Source organism: Molothrus aeneus, chromosome 20 (genome assembly GCF_037042795.1).
Source record: "Molothrus aeneus isolate 106 chromosome 20, BPBGC_Maene_1.0, whole genome shotgun sequence".
NCBI classification, from domain to species: domain Eukaryota; kingdom Metazoa; phylum Chordata; class Aves; order Passeriformes; family Icteridae; genus Molothrus; species Molothrus aeneus.
In genome coordinates, this window is record NC_089665.1 from 7,904,981 (window position 1) to 7,926,336 (window position 21,356).

General features: G+C 50.5%; 3 protein-coding genes across 3 annotated transcripts in view; 2 read left to right on the top strand and 1 right to left on the bottom strand.

The window, feature by feature from the left end:
- Positions 1 to 7,874, top strand: part of PIGL (phosphatidylinositol glycan anchor biosynthesis class L) — a 53,174-nt gene extending 45,300 nt beyond the window's left edge. Inside the window, exons 5-7 of the mRNA XM_066563399.1 lie at positions 1,739 to 1,770; positions 6,128 to 6,261; positions 7,260 to 7,874. Coding sequence (XP_066419496.1) covers positions 1,739 to 1,770; positions 6,128 to 6,261; positions 7,260 to 7,358 — 265 coding nt within the window. The 3' untranslated portion in view covers positions 7,359 to 7,874. The remainder of the gene's footprint in view (positions 1 to 1,738; positions 1,771 to 6,127; positions 6,262 to 7,259) is intronic.
- A 279-nt stretch (positions 7,875 to 8,153) lies between these two features.
- On the bottom strand, positions 8,154 to 11,324 carry CENPV (centromere protein V). The gene is made up of 5 exons (XM_066563364.1): positions 11,092 to 11,324; positions 10,048 to 10,146; positions 9,235 to 9,304; positions 8,753 to 8,867; positions 8,154 to 8,420 (listed from the first exon to the last, which is right to left on the bottom strand). The coding sequence occupies exons 1-5, from the start codon at positions 11,322 to 11,324 to the stop codon at positions 8,296 to 8,298; spliced, it is 642 nt and encodes a 213-aa protein (XP_066419461.1). The 3' UTR covers positions 8,154 to 8,295.
- A 6,927-nt stretch (positions 11,325 to 18,251) lies between these two features.
- Positions 18,252 to 20,749, top strand: UBC (ubiquitin C). Its single transcript, XM_066563270.1, has 2 exons — positions 18,252 to 18,326; positions 19,048 to 20,749. The coding sequence occupies exon 2, from the start codon at positions 19,054 to 19,056 to the stop codon at positions 20,425 to 20,427; it is 1,374 nt and encodes a 457-aa protein (XP_066419367.1). The 5' UTR covers positions 18,252 to 18,326; positions 19,048 to 19,053; the 3' UTR covers positions 20,428 to 20,749.
- Positions 20,750 to 21,356: the final 607 nt, after the last annotated feature.

Here is a 21,356-nt window from a genome sequence, read left to right on the forward strand (position 1 = left end):
TTCATGCCTGTTCTTCCAGATGAGTGACAGGTCTGCTGGCAGCAGCTTTGAGGACCTTTCGGTAACCAAACACAGTTTGTGTCTCCCTGAACCTGTACACAAGCACAAACTCCTCCATTTACTGCTGAATCACACTTTTCTTCCCTGCTGAAGATGCTCCCTGCCTCCTGCTGAATCGTTTCCATATGAGCTGGATCTCTCACTCCTGTTTCTAGTGACAGGAGTGGTTATTATTGGTTCCCTCCTGGAGCAGCTCAGGGCTTTGAAGGTGCCTCCATGGCAGAGCAGCACACCCAGAACACACACTGGGCTTTCAGACTTTGCCAGATTTCACAACCACTCACTGCTTTATCGCTACAAGCTTATTCTAAAAGTTTCCCATCCTTACTAACTGTACCAAGTGCTGAATCATTTCTTTGGGTGGCCAGATTCCACTTGGGGGAAGAAACCTCTGGCAGAAGAGCAGAGCAGATATTCATGGAGACATTTAAATTACAAGGCAACATCTAACAGTCTTTGTCAGGGCAGTAAGGTTTGAATGGTGGGGCAGAAGGTGGCCAAGTCACTATTCCAAGGCCATTGTTTAGCAGGAGATGGCATTGCTCTGCCTCTGGAGCAGAGGACACCACTGGCAGGAGAATCTGCTTAAATATGTTTTCTGATTGCTGTTTGAGTTCTGTCATGACCTGCATTTCTGGCTTGACTTCTGCTTTGTATTGCATTGGGTATTCATCACTCCGTGCTTCCTATTTTGTCTAGGCCTGTGTAGCTAATCCTTTTCCTTGAACTTAACCAACAGCCAGAGATAATCCTAGTTTGAAAGTGACTGGAGAAACACAGCAGTTTACATATAATGCATGTTTTATCCTGGCTGATTTACACATGAACTGGCACATTGTCCTTTGTCAGATACACCACTATTAGGTGATAACAATCTCTTTAAATATTACACAGGGTTAAATAACTTTTTTTTTATTATTATTTCCTTTCTCCTTTTGGCAAATGTTCCATTGTTTGGATGTCTTTTTCTCCTGGAAGAGCAGGACTGGGTGTGGGACAGCCCTGAGTGCCATCTGCTGGAGACCTGCTGCTTCCCAGCCCTGCCGTGGGCCAAATCCAGGATGGCTCCAAAGCCATGAGCAGAAAAAGCAAGAGAATTAAGAAAGGAATTGAATGAACACCCTCTGATGTCCTCACCATCCAAGGGCCGTTTGCTTACACTTCCTGATGGAAGTGCCATCACCATTCACATCTCCCATCCTTGGTCCTCCTGTTCTGTTTTGCTGCAGAGACTTCCCAGGACAAAGTAATGAAGGGATCAAAGTCTTGGTGAGCAAAGAGATGTCCCAGTGCCAGCCTGGGTTAGCAAAAAAGAGCTGGTGCCCAAAGAGGAGCAGCTGCTGAGGCAATTCCCCTGGCCAGCAGAGCCAGAGGTGCTCCCAGGGCTGAACAGCCTTTGGCAGCCTCTTGGGTTTCCTTTGGGAAGTCTGAGAGTGAATTTGATTTATGGAGCTTATTTGTGTCCCAGCAGGCAGGATGAGGGAAGGAATGGCAGAATGGTGTGGGGAATGAGGCTTAGCCCTGCCAGTGTGGGCTCCTGAAGTTTCTCATGAGATTGGCCATTGTCTCTGGGTGTTAAATGAAAAGGCTTGGTTCAATGTGCAGGGTTCTATTCCTGTAAAATCAGGATTTGAGTCATTCCACTGAGTGTTGACCCCTTGTATCTCTTCTTTCACAGGTACCTGCATTCAGAGGGGAAGTTACCTGAAGGTAGGAGCTCCATCACCTCCCCTCCCACCCCACATCCCCACCCTGCAGTCCTTGACATCCCTGCTGTGTCCAGGGTTCAGCTGCCCAACTCATCCCTGCACTGCAGATGAAACCCACAGCTGAACTTTTATCTTCCTGCAATTTTTTACCACTTCAGGCTTCTCTACAGTCACTTTTCAGTCCCTTGGGGTTGTCCTGCCTCAGTGGTGTGATGCAGTGTCTGGCCTGTGCCTCTTGGGTGAATTTGAGTGCTCTTTCCAGGTCCCTCAGCTTAGTCACAGTTTTTGGTCACATCCTGCTTACAAGCCTTTTTCCTTTTCTGTGACACAAGCCTCAGAAACAATTACCCATTTAGCCAAAAATATTTGCATGTAGCAAGTTAAGCCTCCACTGAACCGTGCTCAGAAAGAAATCTGAAATCTGCAGGCACAACAAACTGTAGTGGCTGCTTCCACCTGTGAGCAAGAATCTCTGAGAAATTCTCTGTACAAGTAGGGAAAGGAAAGAAACAAAGTACAGAAGGAGGTTGCTCCTGACCCCTTTTCTAGAGCAGAGCTGCAGCCCTTATCTCTGGCAAACAGTGCCTGCCCAGGGGCAAATGTGTGGACCTTTTTTAAGCACAAAGCTGTCACTCAGTTGTTTGGACACAGCATAGGAAGGTGGCTCAGCCAGGCCCACCCAGTCAATCTCCTGCTCCTTCAGCAGCCATCCAGGCTGTGCTCCTTTAATGCTAATTCCCAAATCATTGTAGGATTTGAATGAGTCACAGCAAATCAGTTTTAATTCTCTGCTAGCAGGAAGTTGCAGGCCTAATGAGACAGCATGAGCCAAGATGGCAGAATGCCCTTAAGCTGAGCTCTGACTCCAGTCCCTTCATTCCCCAGTTCATGAAAGAGGAGCATTAGTGCCAGCTTCATTCCTGGGACCTTTCCTTTGTTCAGCCTTGGGCTGCAGCAGAGCTCTGTGTGCAGCACAAAGGACAAGGGGCTGCAGTGGTTGATGTCACTGCTGGCTGTCAGGCCCCATCTAACTGAGCCACTTTCTGCTCATGCAGGTTTCACTCTGGTCCTGAATATGGGCTGTGCCTCAAATCCATTCAGGTTTGAAACAGACCCACATACAGAGAACATTTCCATTTCTCCAGCAGCATCAAGAGGCTGCTGGAGCTCTGTGCAAGCCTTGCTGCTCTGATTACATCACATCTGACATGACCTACAAACACCAAAGGAACGGGGAGCTCCCATGCTGCTGCTTATGCTAAGCCTTTCCAAATATAGTTCCAGTCTCATTGAAATTCCCAGTATTTATAATTTGATCTGGCAGGCGTGCAGGGCTGTGCACCAGAGGGGCTTAATGAAACAAGGGTGATGTGGGATTGAGGCTGTCTGGATGGAGCTGAAAGGCATGTTCAGGCCATGGAAAAGTGCTGTGCTGCTGTTGGGAAGAGGGAGCTGTTTGTGGGTGAGCCTGTGTAAGCCCATGTGATCAGGGAATCCACAGAAAATCTCCCTGCAAATGCAAAAGCCAGCTAAGCCTTGCATTGCCTCAGTGATATGCAAATGAGCACCCTAAATATCCTGCTCTGCTTTCTAATGCCTTTAGCCAGCACAAACACAACAGGCTTTTTATAATCTGTAATCAAGTTCTCCAGCCCAGGCACAAGCAGTTGTTTCAAGAAGCCAAGGCAACTGCTGGATGTGCTCCCACCCTGCCACTGGCCCCTTCCAGCTACACCCAGTGCTCTTCCAGAAGAACCTGAGCCTCCTTCCATCAGGAGCAGTGCAGGCCTGCAGCACACACAGTGCTCGCTCAGGAGCTCATTCTGGGCATCCTTGCTGCCTGAGTGATTTGGAAGTGGAAAGCCAAGCTGAGCAGGCTGCAGGCTTCCCACACTTCTATTCTCAGCCTAATCCATGAGCTATATTGATCCTGCCCTTTCTGCCAACCTGGAGAGGTTTCATTACACTGCTAATCCCATCCTGCCCAGGTCACAGGCACAGAAGGCTCTGAAAAGTTTCACCTGCTGGTGTCACAGGACTCCTCAATGGCAGCACTGCTCTCACTCTGCTTGGCAGGGAGCAGCCTGTTTCTCTGAACCCTTTTCCATCTCTCCCTGGACTGTACATTCCTTCCCTGCTTCATTTCATCTCACATTGCCATGCAGAGCAGGCTTTGCTGTCAGCACATGGAAATCCTGCTTGGATCAGTGTCACAGAGGGCTCTCACAGTGCCCTTCTTTTTGGGGAGCTGGATATCACCACTTCACCTCATCTGACCGAGGAGGGCCCAGCAGGTCAGAGCCATCCACACTGAAATCACTTGCCATGGCTTTGAGTCCTTATTGCTGAGCTTTGGGGAACAAAAGGGTGCAATTGCTGCATGAATTAATATTTCTCAGGGGAAAAAAATTGAGGAAAGGGAGAGCACATTTGGTTAACAGAGCAGCCCAAGCTTCAAAGAGTGGTGCCAGGCCTCTCTTCCCATCACTGTGAGTAGGAATTGGTGTGGCATTGCCAGAGTCCCTTAAAGCCATCCAGGAAAGGAAAGATGTTTGAAAAGCAAACAGGTGCCACTGGGAATGCTGACAGCAGCCCTGTACTAATTCTTCCCCTGAAACTACCCCAGCAGCAGCCAGAGGATCTCTGCAGAGCAAGGGGAAGAACGGTTCCCCCACTCACGGCACATCACAGGTTTCCTTCCACGTTTGCTATTTGCAAACAAGAAATTCTCCAAGTGGGATTAAAGGAGTGTCGGGGCCCTTCTGTGAGCGACTGCAGCACTTGTGCCTGCAGAGCATCCCCAGGGAGAGCAGCTGGGGCCGATGGCAGCCGGGCAGCTCTGCCTGTGCCGTGTCCCGGCGGGCTGGGAGCGGGACGGGGGCTCAGCTCGGCGCTCAGGAAGTGCCCGGGCCGTGCCGGTCCCAAACCCCGCATTCCCGCACGTCCCAGCGCTGCTCCGTGACCCTGCAGGGCACTGGGGACACGGCACTGGGGACAGGAGGGGCTGAGGGCAGCGCTCCGAAGGGACGCGGGTCCCGCTCCCGGGTCCCTCCCGGCCGGCGGACGCCGCCACCTCCCGGCGGCTCCCGAGCAGCGCCCGCCGCTCCCAGCGCGGATCTTGCGCTGCTGCCCCGCTCCACACCGGATTGCCCCTGAGTGCTCGAGCCCTGCTCCTTGCTGCCCACAGCAGAAAATCACTGCTGGGATGCTCCGTGTGACCTGCTGGGAGTCAGCTCCCCCAGTGTCCCCTCGATGGAAGGGGAGCATGGCCGTGGAGCCCTCTGTGGTGCTGAAATGAAGAGTTGGCCAGGTAACTTTGGAGAGTGGGAGAGGGTGTTGAAAAGTTGGAACAACACCCTTGGAGAAAAGAAAATAAAAGAAAAGAAAGAAAGGAATTGAAAGATCCTGGTGATGTGCCAGAGGGAGTCCATGAGAGCTTTGTTCTGTCTCTTCTGTGTCATTTCACTGTTTCAGGGCTCACTGGAGGAAATCTCATTGCAAATCGAATTGCATCTCTGCCCACCTGTGTAAACTGTGACTTTGGCCTCTTCTGTCAAACTTTAATACAATGTGGGAAGTGTGGAACATAATCACAGCAGCTGCCAAGCCAAGGAAATCCCAAAGCAGCTCCCTTGAGAGCTGCAGGCTCTTAACGGGACCATCAGTAGCTCTGAACTCATCAGTGAAGACAATTTAGCCATGGTAAAAAAAAAAATTAGCAATTAACTTTTGAGTTCATAGGGATCTTTGAAACAGAAAAAAAACCCTTCAACATCAGCAGAATTTTGAACCATGTTACCTTCATCTGCTTCATCACAAACATCTGAACAATGAATTCAGGAACTCTGTTAAAGTGTTACTGCCTGCCTGAGTTAATATTTTATTTCTGAGGCTTGTAAATATTTATTCTGTAGCTAAGAACTGGAGCAGAAAGATGGAATTTCATTTTGGTAGCTGAACCAGAAACTACTGTTTTAAAATTCCATTATATGATACAGTTTCAGCATTCAGAGAATCATCTGCACCTATTTTTTTTGAGCCTAATTATGCAGGAGGAATTTAAAAACACCCAGTTTTTGGGATATTCAGAGCTAGCTTTGCTTTCCACAGGCTATTACAGAACAAGAACCAGTACAAAAGGTCACATACAGAATAGCAGACAATACAAATGGTCATAGATGTGCACTGGACACAAAAAAAATCCTGGTGGGAGCATCAGAAGTTGTTCCCCCTTTACACAAAAGGAATCCCAAGGCCAGCAGCACAGGGAAGCTGCAAAGAGCTGCTGAGCCTGGAGAAAAGGGCACCTTACAAGAATTGCTGCTGGTTTGAAATATTTATCCTCTTTCTCTGTGTAGGGTGCTGTGTGCTCGTGCTGGAATCAGTAAATCTCTTCAGGAAATACATTTCCTTCCTGGATGTCCTCATTTCCTGCCTCCTGCCCAGGGATGCACTCTTCATCCTCACAGAGGAGGAGACTGAACAAGCCAAGGTGAGATGAGTGGCACCTGCCTGACCTGTTTGAGTGGCTCATCCTCATTGTGAGCACTTTAGTCACATTCCCAGGGGATGCCAGTAGTGTCATCCATGGGTTAGAAATGTCACTGAGGAATGTCTGCAGTGATTTTAGAAACATGGAAAAGCCAGGTTACCTCATGTCCTGTGTCACAGGACAGGGCTGAGCAGATTTGCAGCTCAGACAGTCACTGGGCACTGAGTTTTACATTCCCCAGGATGTAGGATGCATTTCAAAGGAAACTGAATCCAACACAGTATTCTGAACATGTGAGTGGCCTGTGAAAGCCTGGCATGACTGCATGCCAGGAACAGCATCCTTGATCACTAAAGATGGAGACAGCCTGTGAACTTGTGGTCCAAAGCTCTTCACAATTTCTTTTACTGTACATTTTTAAACTATTTTGCTGCATATGATCTCACACATTTACTCCACAGTTCCCTATATCAGAATCTGATTAACAGCATGAAAATATTTACCCAGCAAGCAGCGCTGTTAATTCACAAATTACAGACTTTTCCTGCTTCTGAGGCTGTTAAAAGATAAGAGTTACTTATGGAAACAGCTTGGATAAAGGTGGTGCTCATTATTCCCATGTATTTTTGTTCCTGAAATCTGACCTTTCTAGGCTGGTGCACTATAAATAGGCTCAGTTGCAGCTGGCAGTGGTCAGAAGGAACAGAGATGTTCCAGACACACTCATCAGGCTCCTGCTTCCCAGCATGTGAGCACTTCCCCAGGCCTGAGCTCACGTGGGGAGGAGGAGTGAAGCAGGATCCTCTGAGCATCAGGCAGCACAACAGCCTCGGGGGCAGACAGGCCCAGAGCTGAGGCAGCCTGCCCTGCCAGTCCCTGCTCACTGAAAACAGGCTGTCCCATACATGGGCACTGAGCCCCACAGCAGGGTCAGGAAAGTGCCCCCACAGCAGCTCTGGAAGGTTCTGTCACGCTCTGTGCCCTGTTTCTCCCCCTAGAGAGCCATGCGGTGCTATCGCAGCCAGCTCCTCTGGTTCCGCCAGCTCTACCTGCTCTGCTCCCGCTACCTGGTGCTCAACTCCCTGCGCCTGCTCTGACCCGACACCACTCCAGGAACAAAGGATGGGCAAAACCACGACTGCCCCAGGCCCAGCACTCAGGAAAGCTCCTGTGTTAGGTGCTCAGCAGGATGGGGTGCTCTTTGTCTGGCATTCTCCATGCTACAAAACCCAGGCTGGGTGAACCTCCTTCTGAATCTCTTGTTGCCTGATACACTGAGAACAGGGCTAAAGCCTGAGAACAGGCTATAGCTACTCTATTTTCTCATCATAGAAGCTTAAATAAGATGAGGAATTTGGATTAACTTTAAATGGGAGCCAAGCTCTGGAGGATTCTGCATTGGAGAAGATATGGCACAAACTGTTTCCCCAACTGCAAGGACTGCTTGGCAACTCTCCCTTGGTGCTTTTGTAAGATGCAGCTATCAGGAGTAACTTTTCAATGCTATCTCCACAGATACCACAACCATAACACCTTTGTTATTCAGTCAGAACTTTAAAAAGCCAAAGCTATTGAATAAAACACCAGAAATCATGCATTTTTTTCTAATTGCACTGATGTTTGCTGTTGCTTCTTTTATATACATTGTGTTGCAGGCTCCACCTTCACTTTCACCTCCTGAAATGTGAGCTTTTCTTCTTGATTCAGAACAGGGCTCAAGGTCAACTCACAAGAGTCTCAGCAGGACACAGGAATGAGGTGCAAGGGATTCTAATGAAGTCTTTTGTATTGTGATTTAAACTTTAGCACAGCTAAATGCAAAGTGCCAAACAAGCAACCCTGGAGTGGTTTACAGAGCAGAGGCAGGCTGAAAACTGAATGTCACAAAGGAATGAGACAAAACAGCATAGAAAGATTTATTTAAGAAACAGAGAACAGGTAACAGTAATTAGAGATTGATTTCACCAACCACCACCCAGGAAAGCCCAGACTGCATTTCCTTGGCAGTGCTCCCAAGGCTGCTGGGAGGATGTGTCAGGGTTTTGACATGTCTCTGATGGTCTTATGTTCCCTCACTGCTTTCTCCCACTCCTTGCCATTGATATCCTCTGTGATAATGGTCTGCACAGTGCCATCATCCAGACAGTGGGGAGCGATTCCTGAAGAAAAACAAGAGTACACAGAAACCTACTTTTCATAAAATGTGGGAGATGCCTGCTCCACTCCATGGCTGGGGCATCTCAGGGAATTGTAAATGCTCTTGCTGTAAGGCTGAGGAGCCTGGATGAGAATCCTGTCACAGGAAGAAGCCCACACATTATGGGTAAGATTGTTTTTTATGGAGGAGCTACAGGTTCAGACTTCAGTTCCTTTAGGAACAAACTCTTAGGACACGTGCTGCTCACTGCTGTCATGTCAGCATCCAATGGAATCTTTGTCCAAGGTTTACTTGGAGGTTAACTCTGTTTAGCACAGTTTGCTTTGTACCTACCATAACCATCAGGGTTAGAACGAGGAGTATAAAAGCTCTGAACACCACAGGTCTTGCAGAACGTGTGCTGGGCACGGTGTGTGTTGAAGGTATAAGTTGTCAAATTGTCAGCGCCCTAAGGAAAGGAAAAGCACTCTAAGTTTTCCATGGAAATAGATGGATTCATTACTTTGGAAAGATACAATGTAGAAATGTACAATTTAAAATGCCACCTTCCTGTCTTTACTTGAGATACAGACCTGTGCATTCCTGCTCCTTTCCTGAACCCCTGTGCTTTGTATGGACACGTGTCCATAACAGTCAGGCCTGGCAACTGCAAGAGCTCTAAACAAAATGCACTGACACAACCACACCAGACAGCTTAAAATGCAGCCATTTCCTCCAGCCAGCCAAACCTAGGGCAGAAAACTGCCTGTCCTTGGCTCTGTGAGGGTAACACTGCTCGTGCTCATGGCCATGCTCTTACTGAGTTCTTACTCTACCTTGAGCAGCTTGAAACGCGACGCTGGCACAATGAAGTGTCGGTTCTGTTTCTTTGTGCAAATGCTGCAACTGTAAAAGAAAAAACAGACCTTTCTAGAAGTGGACAGGTTGTAGAGCAGCAATCTGAGCTCTTGACAACAGAAATCCCACTGACAGCTAGAATGGCTCAGAGGTAAGTGGCAAAAGTGGATTTGTGGTGTCAGTAGTGTTTGTCAAGCACACCCGTGAACAGACTGGCCCTACACAGGTACCCCAATAAGATATCCTCACACACAACTCTTGAGGACAAAGTCTAGCCCTGAGAAATCCACTTAATGGTTCAGAGCACATTTCAGCAATTCTGCCAACATTCATTACCTTGCAAATAAGAAAGTACAGTTCAGGAGTTCACCCATGAGCTGGAAGCAAACGAGCTGCAGGCAAAGAGGGGTCACTACTGAAACCAGAGTGTTTTAGTTTGAGGCACATGTGGTCAGAGCTGTAATGTCACTTGAAAAGAACAAGTTAAAAAAAAGACCAATGTGCTTTGAGCCCCCTGCATGAGAGGAAACAGAAAGCAGATGGCTGAGCACCTGGACTCATTAGATCTCTCCTGACACTTTCTGTGTGAGCCTGGCTGAGACATGAAGTCCTGCCCAAAGCAGCACCTGAAATCACCAACAGTGATCTCATAGTGGATCAGGACATAATTACGGGTAAATCCTGTGGAAACAGCTCAGAGGGTGTCCTGCAGCTGTCTCATCTTTAGCTCTAAGGTTGGAAAAGCAGAGAGCTGACATCCATCTCTGGGAACAGGGAACAAACCAACTCACTTGCAGTTGAACACGTGCAGATCTGCTGAAGCCCAGACCTCGAAGCGGACGGCTCCACAGTGACAGCCTCCTGTGTGCTTCACCAAACCCCTGTATTCACTGCAGAGAGACACAGCTGAGCTTTTGGCATCCTCCTCTCTTGGTTTTTGCCCAAGAGAACAGTAGGGCTATACATGACATTCATGTATTCATTATTCAGTTCTGTCTTGAGCTGTTGCAGAACACCAAGAAATATATCCACTCAAATGTATTTAATAACATGTGTCAGAATGAGGTGGAGGATGGCTTTTGTCCTCTGCAGCAATTGCTTTTGTGGTTTAATTAAAATGGTGACAAGGAAAGAAGAGCACCACTTTGAGGACTCTGTACAACACAGCTCCCCACCACACTCCAGGTCACAGTGCTGACCCTGCAGCTGTGTCCATACACAACCCTACACAGAAACCAGGGCTATCACCTCAAAACAAACTGCTTGGAACTGAGAACTGAATTTCCTCACAATTTTCCGCACAGTTCCTCCAACACCATTAATATTCCTCCATTTAAGAGCTGGGGAAAGCAGAGATTTGTGGATTCTACAAAATATTTGAAATGTCTTTTATTTTGGGTTGTAATTGCAAAGGAACTTATGACCAAGGAATTTCTGAGCCTGTGCTTCTCCCCCTCCCCGAGCCGCCTCCACAGCAGCTGGGCAGTCACCGTGCGGGTCAATCGCTAAATGCAAAGGAAAAAACATTTTCCTTCCAGATTTTGCCTCCCACGGACAGCTTCTGATGTGCTCGCGCTCTGCACGGAGCGAGCACAGGAAATGGGTGGAGATTTAGCAGCCGAGCCTGGCGGAGCCCCCAAGGGCATTTTCGATGGGAGAGCCGTAGAACACGGGCAGCTTTAGCACAGAAACCACTTTTATTCCGTGGTGCGTGCGTCCCCTCCCCAGCCCACCCCCGGCGCCCCTTCCGGGCAGCTCTCGGGACCCGCGGTGCAGGGAACGCTGCGGGGAGCGGGACTCGTGCGGGAGCGCCGAGCCCCGGCCCCGTTACTCACTACGCGTCCAGCAGCAGCCGCGCCGCCTCCTCGCAGCTCAGCCGGTGCCGCTCCTGGAAGGCGGCCCAGCGCCCGCTCTGCGCCCCCAGATCGATGACGCCGGGCCCGGGGGGCTCCGCCTTGGCCCCGGCCGGGCTTCCCCCCGCATTCCTGTTCCGGGCCCGGCGCGTCCCGCCCGCGGCCGCGCTGCCCCGCCGGGAGCGCCGCGCGCCGCCCGCCGCGCCGCGCCCCATGCGCTGCCGCCGCCTGCGCCACCGGGGGGCGCCCCCGCGACGTGCACGGCCCGGGGGGCGGAACGGCGGCACCGGCGGGGACGGGGCGGCTGAGGGGACACGGGAGGGGATACGAGGGGGGAAACAGGAGGGGAAACAGAGGAGATGAGGAGGCACGGGAGGGGCTGAGGGGATACGGGAGGGGACCGGAAGGGGACACCAGAGGGGCTGAGGGGATACGGGCGGGGGGAGAACGAGAGGGGCTGAGGGGACACAGGAGGGGAAACAGGAGGGGCTGAGGGGACACGGGGGGACCGGGAGGGGACACGGGAGGGGCTGAGGAGACACGGGGGTGCTCAGGGGTTACGGGAGGGGCTGAGGGAACATGGCGGAAACGGGAGGAGCCGGGACATAGCGGGACGGGGGGGCACCGGGCGGGACTGGGACACAGCGGCACCGGGAGGGGCTGGGGTACAACGAGGGGAACGCACAGTGAAGAAATCTTTTCCTCATATCCACCCTAAAGCTCCCCTGGCACTCATGTCCTCTCGTCCTTCCTTGTTGCATGGGGAAGAGGGCGATGCCAGCCCGCCACAGCCTCCTGTCAGGGGGCTGTAGAAAGGGACGAGGTCCCCCTGAGCTCCCTTTGCTCCAGGCTGCGCCTCTTTCCCACCCTCTCAGCCCCTCCTGCGGCTCCAGCCCCTGCCCAGCTCCGTTCCCTTCTCTGGACACGCTCCAGCCCCTCAATGTCCCTCGAGCTGGACCCAAAACTGGCCCCAGGATCTGAGGTGTGGCCTCAGCAGTGCCCAGCACAGGGACAGTCGCTGCCCTGGCCCTGCTGCCATTGGAACAGGCTGCCCAGGGAAGTGCTCGAGCCCCTAGCCCTGGGAGTGTTCCAGAAACTGCTGGATGCAGCACCGGGGGACAGTGGTGGCCTTGGGGACACGGTTCAGTGGTGGCCTTGGCAGTGCTGGTTAACAGTTGCGCTTGGTGATCTTCAAAGTTTTTCCCAGCCTGAAGGATTCTATGATTTTCTGATTCCAGTGCTGAGGCAAGGGATGCCAGTTATCCACAGGCATGAGCCTGAGGTTTTCTCTCTCATTCTGAGCACGATGCCTCACATGTTCACCGATGGAAGGTGCACAGCAGACCCAAGGCGCTGCTGGAATTGTGGTGTTTCACTTCTCTGCTATGAACAGCCCTCATTTAGACACAGCATTGCTGTGACAGCACAGGATGTGTTTAGGCCTTCCTCAGGTTTGAAGTCATTGTGGCAGCTTTGCAGAGAAATGGCTTCTAACAAGATTCCCACTTAGCTTTTCACTAATTCTGTTAGCAAAGTCTTGAAAATAAGAGAGTACATACCTTAAAAAGCAAAAAAACCCAACCCAAACAAACAAACAAAAACAGAACTAAAACAATCAACCAAATAATAACAACAGCAACAAAATAGGAAAATGTGAAATCACCCCTTTAGTGGTAACTGTCTTGCAAAAGGTTATTCTTGAACACTGAAATCCAGTGCTGTTTCTCAAGTAAAACTCTCAATGCTGGGAAAAGTACACAACTTGGAGATGTCCAAGTCACACTCAGGTGGGGAAAATAATAATCACTCCAAAGACAAACCTTTGTGTCCAGTGTTGCAAGACTGGAAACTTCTTTTGTTTGACATATAATCATGAATTTGTACTCAACAGAACTTAATGTCTTGTTCTTTCCAAGAAGGGGAAAGATGTAAACAAGTGAGCTGAGTCTTGAGAGGCAAAGAGGCACCAAAGGGTCCTGTGGCAGCCAGGACCATGGCAAAGCAGGAGGACAGTAATGAACAAACATCCATCAGCACTCAGGTCTGGAAAAGAGCTTTAAAAACATGTGATCTGGTGTTCCGCTGCCTCCTGACATGGCGCCTGCCAGGATTTGCTTAAGAATCCTGTGGCTCAGCAGCTCTCTGATGATAGGAAAGGGCACGGAGTTACAGTTTCCTGTTATCCCTTATGTGAGCCTCTGCTCTGGTTACTCACTAGATACACCCTGTGTGACAAATTCACATGGAGCTCCTGATCCGAGCCCCTCCCAGACCTTTGCTCAAACCAGATTACATGTCAGTCACCTCATATTTTGGGAGGAAAAAGTCACTGGGGTGCAACTGGGAAGGCACCGAAACGGAGCCTGTGCTGGCTGCAGCAGGGATTCATCTCCCCTCGGGCATGGCCAGCACCACTCACGCTCTGTGCTGTCCCAAAAACATTGAGCTCAGCACACTGAGAGCCAGAGGGTAATTTTGGGAGCTCATTTTAGGGGCTCCTTATGTCGATTCACACAAATGACCCTCTGTAAGACAGGAGCCACCAGCATTCAAAAAAGCAGCTCCAGGAGAAAACTGGAGTGAGTTTGTCAAAGTAATATCTGCAAATCTGTCACTCTCCGTGCCTCTCCACAATTAGTTCACTTTATTTTAAATGCAGAAGCTGTTTTGAGAAGCTAAATTCTGTTCCCCTGTGATATCTCAGAATAAAGAACTGGAGGACAAAAATGGAAGTGCAAAATGCCATAGTAAATAAATTGTTTCTCTTTTTTTATTTGCTTCATATTTCATCACGAAAGACTCAGAACACAAAGCTGAGTCTCACATAAATAATCAATTCCAGAGCTTTACAGTGGAACTCCGGATAATGACAAATGTCATAGATATTCTGAGCTGAAAGCCCTAAATTTTAGTCAATTTCAGCCAAATTTCAGTCAAATGTTGTATTGTCAGTGTACCTAGGCAGCACTTTCCCAGTGCCCAGGGTTACCAGCTCTCATTTCACTGCTTCCAGAGCTGATGCAATGTTTGCCAGGCTTCAGGAGAGACCAACAGCTTGATGAAAAATGCATTTGCTGTTAAGCTTGAGAGGCAAAATGGAAAAGGAAGAAATATCCAGACAGATGACGGGGTGGACGAGAGGAAAAGTCCAGTAAATTACAGTTGGTTCTGTGTAGGTGTCTTGTGATGCTGAAAGGGCAGCAGGGGCTGACGTGTTCAGTGCTAAAGTACAAAGGGGCTTTTCTGTGCCATCTCAGCTCTGCTTGTATAACAATGACTCAGCTCTGCAGCCCTGGCTCGCAGCCAGCATTGAAATTCTGCCTGCCAGAGCATTTTTATCCCCAAAGCAGCACTGAGAGCAGCTACATGTTTGTAGGTGAAAGAGAATTAGGAACTGTGCATGTTTTTTATATCTCATAAGCAGGGAACTAGGAGTTCTGTACAGCTGACAGCACACTTTAAAAAACTGAGGTGTTTCAAAGTACGTGGTTTGTTCAGGGGGGAAAATGGCTGTGCTTGGGTTTTAGTCTCCCTGTGGTGGAGGGGGAAACATTCCAGACGTTTTCCTCACCATCAAAGGACCTGAGCTGGATCTGAAAACAAATGCAGGAAGTGACACCCCCGGGCTGCTCAGAACGGCCTTGGTGGTGTTTGTTTTTGTTCACTGTTACCGAGCTTCTGTTGAACATACTAACAATGATTAACAGTGGTTTAGGACTCGTTTCTTCTGCCTGTTTCTTTGCCCATTTCTTCTTCTGTCTGCCTGTTTCTCAAGGAACCTCTCTGCTGTTTTGCTGGAGAACCTCCCCCCAGAAAGGGGAAGGTGCTCAGCGGCAGCAGAGAGGAGGTGAACAAAGCAGCTCCCTCCCTGCACTGCAGCTTGGATGGGATCCAAACCGTGCCCGGGCAGGAGGCAGAGATGCAGACAAGGAGCTGCAGAACAGACCTAGTTATTAGTTAAAGCTGTTGCTTTCACTGGCACACCACGCAGGCACAAACCTGTGATTTCAGCCCTTTACAAAATCCCCTTTGGACGTCTCCTGCCAGCAGAACTGTCACATGTCCCTCTGGGTCACCCAGAGCTGCCCAAGCCTGTTTATTGTGGCAGCACAGATCTGAAAGCTGAGTCCCATGTGTCCTACAAAGCTAAAATACACTTTAGACAGACAGGGAGACAGGGGAGTATCACTAATTTTCATCCTTTTACTACCAATCTATTTGTTTTTCTTAAAACTTGCTTTTCTTCTTTCAGCTCCTGAAGTCGGTGGCTTCTTAAAAACTTTGTTTGGTGAATTTATTTTTAGCATAGAGCTATAAAAACAAAACCGAGGGAGTTGTCTTTTTTTGGTAATCTCAGAATATCACAGTCAATCTCACGCACAGTACTTTGAATTCTGACTCACTGTTTGTGTAACCCTCCAGGCTGGCAGCTTGGGGACAAGCAGTGACATGCCACGGGTCTGTTTGTCTCGTGGCTGGAACCTGAGCCAAGCCTGGACCTTCCTGCACTGCTGCAGGGAGACAATATTTATCTCCACAACTGTAAATATAATTAAACTGCATCACACACTGTGAGAGGCAGGTGTGAGCAATGTTATGAGATAGGAATATGTATATGTATATAAATTTTTTTTTTCCCCTGTGGCAAGCAGTCCTATTTTTGTCTGAACAAAGAACAGTAACTGGACTTGCCACACACCCTGTGATGGCCTGGGTGGCTGTCCCAAGCTAAACCTGGTAGCTAAAGATAAACAGATTGCCTCATGTAAAAGTGATACCTCGTTGCTAGGACATTAGCCTACATAAAAAAACCAGACCCAGCTTGTGTTCCAGAATGTACAGATTCCTTGGAAACATTTCCCTGACCTCAGATTCTTCTCTCCTGAAAGTAGGCTACTCTGTACCACTGCCCAGTGACCCACTTCTGAAAAGAAATGTCTGTTCCCAACTGCAGGCCCCGTGCCCTGGCAAAGGCTGTAGCCACCTGTGGTCAGAGCAGTCACAAGATAGAGATTTCTGGGGTTTTCAGCTTTGCATTTATTTATATACAGTTCAGAGTCAGCTGCTCAATGGTTTTTATTCACCAAGAGCTACCAGAGGCAGAGTGGAATGTTTGTTAAATGCACGTGCTTTGTACAGTCACACCATAGATACAGCCATATTTAGGAAAAAAAAAACCAAGGGAGGGCTCCTGTGCTTTCTGGTTTACACAGAAAGGAAAGAAAAATTACAGAAATTTCTCCTTCTCCATCTAGAGGAACATTAAAAAGAGAAATATGCACCCTAAAATCCTTAATAAATATGTGATGTGCTTTAACACTGCCCAGGCTTTACATTAATCTCCAGCTTTACAGACCTGGCCTTTCATATTTGTAAATATTAGTCATTTGTGGCCTTTCCTCTGGGAAGAGTGCCTGGAATGTGCAGCAAGCCCAGGCCAGCCTTGGAGCAAACCTTCAGCCACCTTGGCACCACCAAACAAAATCCATGCTGGAAACGCTGAGCAGAGCTGGCAGCACAGAACAAACCTCAGGACATTGCCCAACTCTGCCTTTTGTCCTAAATTTATGTAGCCAAAATAATATTTCCAAGGTTGGTTATTGTTATGGAGCTGTCTGAACTTTCCAGTTATCATTTTTCCCTCTTCCTGTTCCTGCATTTTGAGTAATTACTGGTAGGATGATTTATTTCCTTTTCACTGTAAATCAGGAGGTGCAAGAAACGCTGTTAGGAGAAAGGAAAGCAAAAGGATTTTGTCGTTGGGGTTTGTTTTTTGGGTTTTTTTTTTTTTTGTGGTTTTGTTATTTTTGTCTGGGTTTGAGGTGTTTTTAGAGGGAAATAGAGCAGCTCTGCAGTGAATCTTGCCAGTCAGACACGTGCTGATGCTTTGTGAGTGGAGGATTTAACAAGGTCATCTGGCCTCACTGAAGGAGTAGCAGATAAAGCTGCTAAAAAAACACAAAACCCATCTTGGATTTCGTGCACTCCATCTTTAATACGGTACAAAATTAGTTCAGAGCCTCTCTGAAAGGTATAATGAAGTTTAATTAACCCGAGGCACGTTTCCACATCACTTCACAGACGGTGGCTACTTCATAACCGATCAAAGCTTCCTGTTCTGGAAGTGAGTAAACAACTGTTTGAATTTCAAATGTCAGCATTTCATCCCACGCCTTGTTTTGCAGGCTCACATCGAGAGCATTACCTGCTCAGCCAGCTCCAACCCGTTCCAGGGCAGCCCTGGAGCTGGGCCGCGTGAGGGGACAGCTCGTGTCACACCCAGGAGCCACCAACCCTCCTGTTTGTCATAATCCTCCTGGATTATGCTGTTTTTTCCAACCCAGCTAACTCAGTTCTGCTTTTCCTCACAGCTTTATAGGCCAGCACCAGCCCTACAACCCGTCCTGGGCTTTTCCATGGAGAAAAAGACATTTTTTCCTCCACCCTGGGCAAAAGGCTGGCCAGAGGCTGCAGTGGGTCACAAAACGCTGGCGCCAAGGGTCACCCCCGTTTTTTAGGGCACCTTTCCCCCAAGTCTGTGCCAGGTTGTTCCCTGAGCATTGCAGGAACTAAAGAAGCCCCAGTATTGTTTCTATCACCATCATTAATCCCAATCCCCATCCTAATCCCCCTCAGTGTCCCTTTACGGCGTCAGCTTCCCCCCCCCCCGGCCGAAATCTGCCCCGCTAGGCGGCTCCCCCTCAGCAACAGCGTGACCTCACCGCGGGCCAATCAGCGCCGAGCAGCGCCGAACCTTCCAGAGCTTTCCCTGCCCCCGCCACCCCCGCCCCTCGTCAACTGCCCCTCCCCGAGCAGCCAATCGGCGCCGGCCCTGCAGCCCACCCCACCAATCACCGCCAGACTTCCCGGTCTTCCCACCAACGTCTGGTCGCAGCGCCGGGGCGAAAAACGGTCCCAGATCCATCCGCGCCCTCAGAAATTTGCCGATTTTTTAGGGTCTGATTCCCCCTCGCTGAAACTCTGGGACCCCTTTGCCTGCGGAAGAGGGATTGGAGCGGGGAAAAGGCGAGTGCGCGCCACAACAGGGACCTTTTCCTGGGGACTACTTTGGGAGGCGGAGGGACACATTAGTTTTTGTGGGCGGGGCCTGCGTATCCAGCAGCCCTATAAATAAGGGCGGGTGTGCGTCACTCGGCAGATTCCAGGTTTCGCACCGCTGGAAATATTATACCGGGCTATCGTTCAGGGCCGCAGACGTGAGTGCGCTGAGGGGAATTGGGGGTGCGGGGAGGGGGAGGTGGGCCCGGTGCTCTGGGCAGGAGCGTGCCGGGCGCTGCCGGGCGGTTTGCAGCAGGGTAACGGAGGGAGCCGCTGGCGGAGTTGCGCAGCGTTGTGTAGCGCTCTGAGCCGCGCCGGTGAGAGCTGGGCCGGGGGTGAGGGGGGATGAGGCTGAGGCTTGTCTGGGGAGGAGGCCGCGCTGCGGGGAAGATGGCGCGGGCCGGGCCGTCCGTGCCGGAAGGCGGCTGTGAGTCACTACCGGGGCGGGGGAGCGGCGGCGCTGCCGCAGGGCGGGTCCGCGGGGCGGGCCCGGCCCTCCCTCGGTGCCGCAGTGCGGGCGGTCGCGGCTCCGCTGCCGCAGCGCTGCCCTCGGGCGGGCCCTGGGGGTGCGGTGCTGCCCTGCCGGGGGTAAGGGGATCTGGGGGCTCCGGTGCCGCTTTGCTGCACTGCGGGCATAAAGGAGAGGCGGTCTGGGGATCCTGTGATGAGAGTAATCTGTTTAAAGAGCTCAGGGGACTTTGTCTCAAACCAGGTTTAGGTAGTCAAACTGGAAAACGGTATTTAAATTTCACGTTTCCTACAACCAAAGTAAGAAATTTTAACTGATGGGAAATAGCAACGTTAATACCTTTGTTTAGGATTTACTGAAGGCTTTATTTGATTAAGTGGCTGTAGCTGAAGCATCTGTATGTCTTGCAGGTCAACATGCAGATCTTTGTGAAGACCCTGACTGGCAAGACCATCACCCTTGAGGTGGAGCCCAGTGACACCATTGAGAACGTGAAGGCCAAGATCCAGGACAAGGAAGGGATCCCCCCAGACCAGCAGAGGCTGATCTTTGCAGGCAAGCAGCTGGAAGACGGGCGCACCCTGTCCGACTACAACATCCAGAAAGAGTCAACTCTGCACCTGGTGCTGCGCCTGAGAGGTGGGATGCAGATCTTTGTGAAGACCCTGACTGGCAAGACCATCACCCTTGAGGTGGAGCCCAGTGACACCATCGAGAACGTGAAGGCCAAGATCCAGGACAAGGAGGGCATTCCCCCTGACCAGCAGAGGCTGATCTTCGCTGGCAAGCAGCTGGAAGACGGGCGCACCCTGTCTGACTACAACATCCAGAAGGAATCCACCCTGCACCTTGTCCTGCGCCTCAGGGGTGGCATGCAGATCTTTGTGAAGACCCTGACTGGCAAGACCATCACCCTGGAAGTCGAGCCCAGTGACACCATCGAGAATGTGAAAGCCAAGATCCAGGACAAGGAAGGGATCCCCCCAGACCAGCAGAGGCTGATCTTCGCTGGCAAGCAGCTGGAGGATGGTCGTACCCTGTCTGACTACAACATCCAGAAGGAATCCACCCTGCACCTGGTGCTGCGCCTGAGAGGTGGCATGCAGATCTTTGTGAAGACCCTGACTGGCAAGACCATCACTCTCGAGGTGGAGCCCAGTGACACCATTGAGAATGTGAAGGCCAAGATCCAGGACAAGGAAGGGATCCCTCCTGACCAGCAGAGGCTGATCTTCGCTGGCAAGCAGCTGGAAGATGGGCGCACCCTGTCCGACTACAACATCCAGAAAGAGTCAACTCTGCACCTGGTGCTGCGCCTCAGGGGTGGCATGCAGATCTTTGTGAAGACCCTGACTGGCAAGACCATCACCCTGGAAGTTGAGCCCAGTGACACCATTGAAAATGTGAAGGCCAAGATCCAGGACAAGGAGGGCATTCCCCCTGACCAGCAGAGGCTGATCTTTGCTGGCAAACAGCTGGAAGACGGGCGCACCCTGTCCGACTACAACATCCAGAAGGAATCCACCCTGCACCTTGTCCTGCGCCTCAGGGGTGGGATGCAGATCTTTGTGAAGACCCTGACTGGCAAGACCATCACCCTGGAAGTTGAGCCCAGTGACACCATCGAGAATGTGAAGGCCAAGATCCAGGACAAGGAAGGGATCCCTCCTGACCAGCAGAGGCTGATCTTTGCAGGGAAGCAGCTGGAAGACGGGCGCACCCTGTCCGACTACAACATCCAGAAGGAATCCACCCTGCACCTGGTGCTGCGCCTCAGGGGGGGCTGTTAAGTTCTTGTGCTTCTTGCTTGACACCAGGGTTGCCAGTGGCACTTGTGTTTGCACTGTAGTTCTTCAATGTCTTAATATTAAGTTAACGCAAAGTTAATGCAAGCTTGAGTAACTGCTGAACAGCTGTCTGTTGAAATGCTAATAAAGTTTTCTGTTGCACATTACACTCTGTAGTCTGTCTCAGTTCAAGCAGGTGAAACGTGTATTCAGTGAAATGCTTTGGCTTCTTACCATGGCAGTTTAAGCCTCTGTGCATGTATGATGAGGACCAACCTTGTGGTTAAAATGGATCTGGATTAAAATCTTAATGAAGTGCTAATAATTACCATGTTGTTTTTTCTTCCTAGAGTTTAGCAGCACTCTGCTCCCAGGTGGGATATAAGGACCCCACAGAATGGTGTGGTGGCCCCTGCATGGGGTTGGTTTTGCTGCAGGTCCTGGGCTTGTGGTTTGAGTTGTTTGCTGGCCCCGGGTGGGGTGTGGGGGTTGCCAGTGCCTGGCACTGCCCTGAAGGGGCTCGGCATGGGGGTGTTGTTCTGGGGGAGGACTGGCCACAGTGGGAGTTGTGTGCTGGGTGCGCAGGTGAGGCCTGAAAGGGCAGTGGGTGACTGAGCAGGGTAAGAACTGCCTGGTTTGGTGGGCTCTACACAAAGGAGGGGGCTCCCACTAAAGTCTGGGTTAGCTGGGTTTGGGGTTTGTTTTTTATGAGGTGGGTTAAGGGAGCTCAGACAGGTGGGTTCAGCTGCGGTGGAGGGTGTTCAGAGGGGGATGGATGGAATCTCCATCTGCCCTTCCCCAAAAACACCCCAGGCTGTGGGGGGGGCTGTCTCTGTCCCCACCTGCTGAGTTCTGGCAGCTGCTCGCCCTGAGATGGGGCACAGCCTGCCCTGCCCCCAAACCGGTGCCAGGCACCCCTCCTGTCGCTGGAG